At 33.5% G+C, this 9,752-nt stretch overlaps 2 protein-coding genes and 1 non-coding gene across 3 annotated transcripts; 1 reads left to right on the top strand and 2 right to left on the bottom strand.

Annotated features, from left to right (window-relative positions):
* Positions 1–389: 389 nt before the first annotated feature.
* LOC107918565 (UDP-glycosyltransferase 73C1) lies at positions 390–2,690 on the bottom strand. Its single transcript, XM_041109140.1, has 2 exons — positions 804–2,690; positions 390–673 (listed from the first exon to the last, which is right to left on the bottom strand). Exon 1 carries the CDS (start codon positions 2,184–2,186, stop codon positions 813–815), a length of 1,374 nt encoding a protein of 457 aa, XP_040965074.1. The 5' UTR covers positions 2,187–2,690; the 3' UTR covers positions 390–673; positions 804–812.
* A 3,181-nt stretch (positions 2,691–5,871) lies between these two features.
* Positions 5,872–6,870, bottom strand: LOC107919215 (uncharacterized mitochondrial protein AtMg00810-like). The gene is made up of 2 exons (XM_016848722.1): positions 6,671–6,870; positions 5,872–6,382 (listed from the first exon to the last, which is right to left on the bottom strand). The coding sequence occupies exons 1-2, from the start codon at positions 6,868–6,870 to the stop codon at positions 5,872–5,874; spliced, it is 711 nt and encodes a 236-aa protein (XP_016704211.1).
* A 2,789-nt stretch (positions 6,871–9,659) lies between these two features.
* On the top strand, positions 9,660–9,733 carry TRNAT-AGU (transfer RNA threonine (anticodon AGU)). Its single transcript has one exon. It is a non-coding gene; the product is annotated as a tRNA-Thr (tRNA).
* Positions 9,734–9,752: the final 19 nt, after the last annotated feature.

The raw sequence follows: 9,752 nt of genomic DNA, 5'->3' as shown, positions 1-9,752 counted from the left end.
CGTGTTTATAAGACGAGTAGTGCCGCCAATCTGTATGGCACCATTGGTGCCGCCAATGGCTTTGGCACCTTTGGTGCCGCCAATGGCATTGGCCTGACCAAGGTACCGTCAGATCGGTGCAGGCTTTTTGCAGGTATTTTTTTTGTTTTGTTTTATATATTTTAGTAAATAAAAATATATATATTTTGGTAAATAAAAAAAATTATAATATTTTGATTATTTTTTATTTTTTTATAATAATTTTGTAAAAAACCCCAATCGTTTGCTTTATCCTCTAGTGAAAAAGGAAAAAAATCAGACTTGATTTGCTCTTTGATTATGCCTTGCGGTCTTATAGTGGAAATCTTTTAAATGTTTATAAGGATCTTCGTTCTGAAAACCATGAAAAGTAGGAAGTAAGTGAATTAAATCAAATTTCAGTTCAAAAGGTACCTCAAGTTCGGGATATTGAATGCAAAGCAGTTGTTAATTTACTGCTGGTGCAGGTAATTCTCTTACAGTTCTATTATTCATAACTTCTTGATTTCAATGATCTCGGTTTCGTTAGATGGTAAAACTGACTTGTTATCAATATCTTATTCAGCAGCAACAAACATTGGGTTTCGCTTGATTCTTGTTTCCCTTCTCATCCTTCTTCATGTTCTCTCAATCTTTGGATCGTACACAATCTTACCTGTACAAAAAGAATGAGACAAAAAGAGAAATAAAAACTAAATTGAAGAAAAAGAACTAAAAGTAAAACGAGAAATAAAAAGGAAATAAAATTATTGATATCGATCCCCAACAAAGGCGCCAAATTTTACTGCTTCATTTCAGGTGCTAAGTTGCTTCCTCTCATTAGCCCTTCGCCTGATTTCTTGGATTAACCGTGAAATGTGGAGGTGAGAAGATCCCCCTATCTCAACAGCCTTATTTGCCATCTCTCCAAGTCTCTTAACTCTTTTTCTTCTCTCTTCTCCTTCCTCTCCTTCATCCATCAGCTTTTCAATAGCCTCTTTAACATATTCTTTCTTCACTAATACTCCAATTTTCTCTTCTTCTCCCCACCTCATTGGCTCCTTTACTCCCACCCTCACTCCGATTTCAACTATTTGTACAGCCAGTTTCTCATTGGCAAACTGATCTGCAAAAAGCGGCCAAGTTATCAATGGAACACCGGCAGAGATGCCTTCGATTGTGGAGTTCCAACCGCAATGAGTTAAGAACCCTCCGATGGCCTGATGCGACAGTATTAGTACTTGCGATGCCCAACCCAGAATCACAAACCCTCTTCCTTTCGTTCTTTCCTCGAAACCATCCTCTGAAATCCAGGTGTCTACATTATTCGATGCATCACTTCCTCTTATAACCCAAATAAACGGCCTATTCGATGCCTCTAGGCCTAAACTGAGTTGTATCAATTGTGAGGGCGTCAAGTTCGATATGCTTCCCAGACAGACATAGATTACGGTACCTGGTTTTTGAGAATCAAGCCATCCCAAGAACTGTTGTTCATCAACCGAGGCCTTGTTGCCTCTCTGAGTTTTATCTATGGCATCCTTGTTACATAGAGAAACTAGACCAATGCACCATATTTTGTCCTCCCTGGTCTTCTTGTATTCCTTAACATATTCAGGCTCCATCTCTTCGAAAGAGTTTACGATGATGCCGTAAGACTCGAGATCCGCCTTCTTCCGTTCCTCCGAAAATTGCTTGAGTTTTTCAGCCATAACTTGTGTGATCTGGCATTTAGTGAACTCAACTTTGTGGGGCGCGTTAGGCACGACGAAGTACTCCGTCTCTGAGGAAACGTGGTCAAGAACGTTGGAGATGCGTAAATTATGGAGACAAACAAGACGAAAGCAACAAACTCCATGGAACACGATCCTCGGAATCTGAAACTGGTTGGCAATGTCGAGGGTGAACGGAAACAACACATCAGAAAGGATACAGGTGGGGCTTGGCGTTAGCTCAGGGAACAGTTTTTTAACTGGCGTTTCAAGCGCGTCGGCATCTTGGTAGAAATTCAAGGCTAAGCTAAAGGAAGGAAGCATGTCGAAGCTCTCGCACCCTTCTGGCAATCCAAATTCAGCACATGGAAACTGTAACTCAAGTAGACGGATGAAGAGCCCCGATTCCACGGCACGATCGAGGGTTGCCTTGAACCTAGCTGCATTTTGAGGCGTTGTAATGATGGTTACGATCATGCCTCACTGTGCCAGCAATCTAGCAATGTCAATCATAGGGGTCATATAGCCTTGAGACATGAAGGGAAACACCACAAAGTGAAGCTGCTGCTCCTCTTGAGTAGGAGTCGCCATCGAAACTGTCAAAAACTAAACCATGAGTCTGGTTTTATTTACTGATATAAATTTTGTTGTTTTTTTATTATATTTGTAATATTTAAGATATTTTAATTTATTTATATTGTATGTAAGAAAAAAAGGCCAGCGAAAGAAAGGATTGAGCAGGTGACATAAGGGCATACATAAGCATTTTTGTCTATTTATGTAGAAAAAGTGGTGAGGCTTTTTCTCATTTGTCAAATTGTAATTGTAAGTGAAGTGCTGAGTGGCTAATTTCGTATAAAAAATAGGGAACATGGTAGACCAAGACTGGCATATTGATTTGTAAGTAGTCATCAAATCCTACACGAAATCAACTTTGATGGAAGTTTTAATATTTTGTGTAATTAATGTTAGATAAAACATTATTCAATTTGTGTATTTGTGTAATTGAGTCATGTTTTGTTTTCTCAGAGCCTGATGTGCTCTTCATGTCATTAGCTGAGCTAGCCCAGTCACTGTTTGAATATCCAACCTGTAATATCCCTTACCCGTATTCGTCACCGAAATAGAGTATGAGGCATTACCAGATTTTATCGAATAAATATTTTTTAAAAAAAAATTCAATATAACCATTTTATAAATCTCTAATCTTCCCTACAAATTTTAAATCGAAACCAATCCGGCACAACAAATCCATTTCAATATATTTTCAAGATAGATTTATCATATTCGTAAGATAATCTCATCACATACCAAAACTAAAATTTGTTAGCCATACCAATGGCTAACTATACATTCATTTCACATTAATATCTACTTTACTAGCTTACACATGCCATTTATTTCCAAAATAAAGTTTCTTTATATACCGAGATCTTGAGGTTGATAGTGTGATGCGTCTCCGGCCAAATCCGACCTCTGAGCTCTTAACACTACAAAATAGGGGAAAAGAAAATAGGGTAAGCACTTTGTGCTTAGTAAGCTCATGTAACAAGAATTATACTTACCTAATATTTTCAATACAATACAATAAACATTCATACATCTATTCAATACATTATTCCCCTATTATGCACAAACTCAACATTCAAATTAGTCCAATAATTTCCATGTATCAATAATTTATACCATGATTGATGAGCTCATCAACTCCATGATTTCCATTTCCTTGTTATTTTTCCATATTTATCCTGTTGAATTTCTCGAAATTTCGATGGATTTTCAGAGGTACACTTTAGTGTACAAATCCGGGTCCGTCAATTCATATTAATGTGCCCACATTTCCATTTCAGAGAGCACACTCCCGCGAACCTCATCCTTACAGCGGGATTACCAGTCCAGGCTAAATCCCCTGTAATATAAACTCATAGAGTATTGTCGGGATTACCAGTCCAGGCTAAATCCCCTGCAACGACAATTACTCTAATGAGCTTGGATCTGAATTACCAGTCCAGGCTAAATTCAGACCTCTATTCGGATTACCCGTTCGGGCTAAATCCATTTTCCACATATTCTTTGGGAGGGCTATATCGGGATAGGATCACCCGTCCGGGCTAGATCCTTTTTACCGTCAATTCCTTTTCAGAGATCCATCGAATTTTCCTTTCATTCAACCATGATTTATTTTCTCTTTTCATCAAGAATATCAATAATTCATCAAGAATATCAATACTTCATCAATTATCATACAATAAACATCCAAATCATATTCACATCAATAACAAACATTTCAAGCATTTATGAATATAATTCAAGTTACACGAACTTACCTCGACACTTGTTCGTAACCAAAAATCTACTAATCCCAAACTTTTTCTTTCCCTCGATCTTGCTTCGTATTTGAATTTTCCGGATCTAAATAAATAAATTTGATCATTAATTTAATACATTTCATGTTCATATGTAACATTCTCTAAAATTCCATTATTATTTATAGTGCATTAAAAGCTGTCTCACTGAGTCATGGTCACTAAATTATTTATATCTTGAGCTACGGAACTTCAAATTAAGATCCATTAATTTTCCCTGAAACTAGACTAACATATCTTCTTATCATAAAATTTTCATAATTTTTGGTTTAGCCAATAAGTCCAGTTTATTCTTTAAAGTTTCCCCTGTTTCACTGTTCGACAGTTCCAACCTCTCTTCACTAAAAATTAATTATCTCATTGTACATAATTTGGATGATGTTTCCATTTGTTTCTTATGAAAATAGACCCATTGAGGATTCTAACCATATGAATTATAACTCATAATCATTTTTTTACAATTTTTAATGATTTTACAAAGTCAGAATAGGGGAACCCGAATTCATTCTGACATTGTCTCACAAAATCTATTATATCTCATGATTTACAATTCCATTGCTTACACCGTTTCTTTAATAAGAAACTAGACTCAATAATATTTAATTTCATATTTTATTAATCCTCTAATTCGATCTCTACAATTTTTGGTGATTTTTCAAAGTTATAGTAATGCTGCTGTCCAAAACTGTTTTAGTGTATGATGTTAATTACCATTTTTCCCTAAACTTTCAATAAATGATAATTTCATCCCTGCTCAATTGACCTCTCAATTGAGCTGATTTTTCTTAATTAACACTTTATCCCATCAATTTAAACTACTTTATAAGCTTTGGAAATCAGAATTTTAGTACTAGACTTTAATTCCAAACTCTTTCACAATTAGGTCTTACAAATCAATTTCTATTGAAATTACCTAATAAAATCATCTCATAAACAAATTAAAGCTTCAATTTCATCCTATTTCATCATAAAATTCCAGCACATATTCATAGCAACTTTCAAATTCATTCACAAAATCAAAAACTAATGAATTTAGTAATAGGACCTAGTTGTAAAAGTCTTAGAAACACAAAAATTACAAGAAAAAGGCAAGGATTAACTCACTTGGTGCAAAAATTATGAAAAACCAGCTTGAAGAAACCCTTAGGATGTTTTTGGCTGATGAGAATGCAGAAAATGTGAAGAGAATTCTAGATATTCCAATTTGGTCCTATTTTTATGTTAGTAAATTTTGTTATTTTCCCATTTTACCCTTATTTCTTCAATTCTTCTAAATTTTCTCAGCGTATGCCGCCCAAAATATCTTATTTTGGGATTATTTGCAATTTATGTCCCTCCTCATTTAACAATTGAGTTATTTAATCCTTCTAGTAACTTTTACACCTTTTTCAATTTAGTCCTTTTCACTTAATTGACTACCCAAACATTAAAATTTTCCAACGAAATTTTAATACCATAGTACTAAAACTTCATAAATATTTATAAAAATATTTTGACTCGGTTTTACGAGATCGAAGTCTCGATACCTTGTTTTTACCCAATTTCTTCAATAAATTTTTTTAACTAACCACTAAATCGGCAAAATTCTTCTATCTATATTTTCATACGATTTTCCTATCATACCAATATTCATGCAAAAATATTAAAATAAATTCCTCTTTAAATCAGATTTGTGGTTACGAAACCACTATTCCGATAACCTTGAATTTGAGCCATTACACAACCAGCTTTAGCTTCTTAGCTCTTTCAAACTTTACTCCATAGCTTAATGTCCCTTTGACATACCTTAGGACCCTTTAAGCATCTTTAAACTGTGCAACATTACAGCAATGCATGAATCTTAAGAGTAGGCTAACTGCATACATGATGTCTGGCCTTGTTGCTGTCAAATAGAGTAAGTAGCCAACTAAAATTTTGTACCCCTTTTCATCCACTCGATCATATTCACTGGTGCTTGACAGTTTCTCTCCCAGTGCAACAGGAGTGCTAGCAGTTTTGCACTTTGACATGCTAAATTCGCTTAGAAGTTTTAGTGCAAATATTTGCTGGCTTATGAAAACACCAAGCTCACTTTGATTCACTTCCATACCAAGAAAGTAAGTCATCAAACCAAGATCAGTCATCTCGAACACATCTTGTATCTGCTTCTTAAAATTCTCAATCAGCTCACTTTTGCAACCAGTGACTAACAAATCATCAATATACAGAGACACAATTAGAATTGTCTCCTCTCCAGCCTTCTTTACATAAAAATTAGGCTCACTAATGCTCTTTTTGAACTCGATCCTTGTTAAATAGGCATCTATCCTGTCATACCAGGCCCTTGGAGCCTATTTTCGCCCATACAAGGCCTTCTTGAGCTTGTAGACTTTATGTTTCTCACTAGGGACCTTGAAACCTTCAGGCTATTCTATAAAGATTTCTTTTTTAAGAAATCCATTTAGAAATGTTGATTTGACATCCAATTGATGCACATTCTATTGCTTCTGAGCTGCCAAGGCAAATAACAGCCTTATGGTATCCAACCTTGCAACAGGTGCAAAGGTTTCAAAGAAATCAACCCCTTGCTGCTAATTGTACCCCTTCACAACCAACCTAGCCTTGTCCTTGTTCAGTGACCCATTTGCAATATGTTTGGTCCTGAACACGGATTTGACACTAATGATCTTTCTATTTTCTAGCCTATTAACTAGCTCCCAAGTATCATTCTTGTGGATCATTCTCAGTTCAGCTTCCATAGCTTCTTGCCAGCAGCTTTCTTTTACAACTTCATCATAGTAGGAAGGCTCCACCATGGTACAACACAAATTTTATAGATTTTTGCTAGTGTCCTAGTGCCTCTAACTGGTATATCATCATAATCATCTTCAGTTACATCTTCGATTTCAGCCTACTGTAGGTCAAGGTCATTCTGATCTTCATCAGGCAGACTTAAATCAATTCCATCCCATTTCTAACAGTTCGCTTCATTAAACTTAACACCCCTGCTCATAATAATCTTCTTAGTCAAAGGATCAAAGACTCTATATCCCTTCTTCATACTGCTATAGCCAACAAACACCCTTGGTATGGACCTCTTTTCTAGCTTAGTTCCTTTTTGTGCTGAGTGGAAATTGGTAAGGAAAATTTACTTTTGGCCATAAAATTGATAATTGATACCACACTCACAAATGCAGTACGAGTAGACATCCAATAATTTTATTTTTAGAGCTTTAGTCGCATGAGGCATCTCTCATTATAATGTTGCTAAGACAATTGAACCCAACTAAGTTGCATGTCTTCTTTAAGGTTAATTAGTTATAAGAGCCATCTCAAATGTACATTTGTCTAGGATTTATCTAGCATTAGAAGACCCCCTCTATTAAACTTCAATATAAATGGTCATGTGAATTGTTGCCTTTCCATCTTGGTAGAATGTTTATTGAGTTCCTTGAAATTTTCTTCTAGCCATTTGATTCCAATTCGACCACCACTAAACTTGTCGAATGCCCTTCCCAGTAGGTGTTGGCAAATTGTCCTCCAATCCTTAACACGTGTTACTCCCGTAACGATTGATCCATCCACCAGCAAATTGAGTTATAACACCACATCTTTGAGTGTAATTGTACATTCACCACACGATAGATGAAATGTGTGAGTCTCAGGTCTCCATCTAGCAATGCAATGATAACAGTAGGCTCCAATTTACATCCACTGAGCATATGAGACGTATGCATGAATCTGACATCATTCAAGTATGATTCCATTACCTTTGGTGCTCTCGATGGCAAATTGCATATATTTGTTTGAATAATACGATCTTCGACCTATTAAAATCAATACATAACACACTCAAATTACTATATAATTATATTAATGAAATTAATTGATTGAATAATGATATTCACAAAATAAAAATTTAACAACATTTTCTTTCCCTTTATAGTTGATTGCTAGAAATATGCTTGTGATCTAGCTGTATCAATGATGTTACCATTTTTAAATATATATTTTTATACAAAATTTATATATTTTTTAAATAAAAATTTATTACTATATAAATATTTGACAAACTAGTAAATTTAACAAAATTTAGAATCTTTTTAACATATCATTTAAATTACTATAACAAAATAATAGACGTAAGCAACCTAAAATTAAATTAATCTAATATTAAAAATATATGGCACTTGAAATGACATAACTTACCTTAAATTACTTGATAAAATTTTGATGGTGAAAATCAAACCAAGACAATATATTATTAATTGAGAGAAGAAAACAAACTTTGATATTTATTTAGAAAATGAAATTGATAATTGAAGGATAAATGTTTTGTAAAATAATGAAATTGGGAGAATTAATTTAGAAGATTGCTTTGATGATGAGATGAATGATTTGTAAAATAATGAAGGGTTGGGTATATATAGGGGAAATAATAGCATTTTTATCTTTTTTTTTATCGATGGAGATTCAATAGTCATATTTGCTAAGTTGGATGTTGTCGTGGCAAAAACATGCCTTATAGAACACATTTTTGCTAAAAGTGCATCCTATGAGACATGCTTCTGCCACACTGGAATTCGATTAAGCAAAAATAACCTATTTCTCTAATTAAATGAATAACCATCCTATTTTCCTTTTTCCCAAAATCAACATTTTTTAATAATTTGACCCTTTTGTTTTCATTGTCCTACAAAATGTGAAATTACCAATAATTAGAGTTAATTGCACTACATATATCCAAACTATGATCTTCATTTTAAATTGGTTCCCAAATTTCAAAATGTCCTAATTACATCCCAAACTATTAATGTTATATCAATTAGGTACTTCTATTATTAAAATCATTAATTTAACCATTAAATAACATGTTAAATCATATGTGGTATAATTTAAAATAAAAATTTAAAGAACAATAAAAAATTACCACATAACTTTAAAAAGTTAAAACTAAGAATAAAGTAAAAAAAAAAGAGTGAACGATAAAGTTTTTTTGTAAAAACTTCGGAAACCCCAAACTCAAGATTTTTACATTTGTTTTTCACAATATTCATTTTTTTAAAATTTTCATTTAAAACCATGACACATAAGATTTGGCATCTCAATAAACAGATAAATTAACGATTTTAATAATGAAAGGACATTATTAATATACCTCGATAATTTAGAGATATAATTAAAATATGTTAAAATTTAAAGACCAATTTATAATTAAATTATCATTTGAGGATGTGTGGTGCAATTAACTCCAATAATTAACAATAAGGTTCAAAATTTTAAATCCAAAACCATTTTTTACTGTTAAAAATAGTTTTTACTGTTAAAATTTAATGTTGAGGGAGAATATATCTGTTAGTACTTTCCTCTTAACTATATAAATTTTTAATATTCTAGTTTTAATTTGCAATATATTTTATCATTATACTCAATCACTTGGTAGAAGCAAAAGTTTTTTTTTTGAATAATTTTATATTTATTATTTACGAAGCAAAGCATGTTACAAATGTACAACAACACACGATTAACATGCTGTAATTTTGAACGTTAGAAAGTTTTTTACTAAGTTTAGATAATGAAATAGTTAAAAACCCGATGTCAAGTAGCTCTCGTAGCTCAGTTGGTTAGAGCACCCGTTTAGTAAGCGGGAGGTCTTGAGTTCGACTCTCAACGAGAGCAATTTGTAGCCTTTCAATAC

The sequence above is a fragment of the Gossypium hirsutum genome, chromosome D13 (genome assembly GCF_007990345.1).
Source record: "Gossypium hirsutum isolate 1008001.06 chromosome D13, Gossypium_hirsutum_v2.1, whole genome shotgun sequence".
Taxonomy (NCBI): domain Eukaryota; kingdom Viridiplantae; phylum Streptophyta; class Magnoliopsida; order Malvales; family Malvaceae; genus Gossypium; species Gossypium hirsutum.
This window is presented reverse-complemented; position numbering and strand designations above follow the sequence as displayed.

What these genes read in the sequence shown, in the direction of transcription:
- LOC107918565 (XM_041109140.1), bottom strand. Translation starts at nt 2,186, where the DNA reads ATGATCGTAACCATCATTACAACGCCTCAAAATGCAGCTAGGTTCAAG.
- LOC107919215 (XM_016848722.1), bottom strand. Translation starts at nt 6,870, where the DNA reads ATGGTGGAGCCTTCCTACTATGATGAAGTTGTAAAAGAAAGCTGCTGG. An exon ending in CTGAACAAGGACAAGGCTAG is followed by an intron (nt 6,383 to 6,670) that starts GTTGGTTGTGAA and finishes CTGGTATGACAG; the next exon opens with GATAGATGCCTATTTAACAA.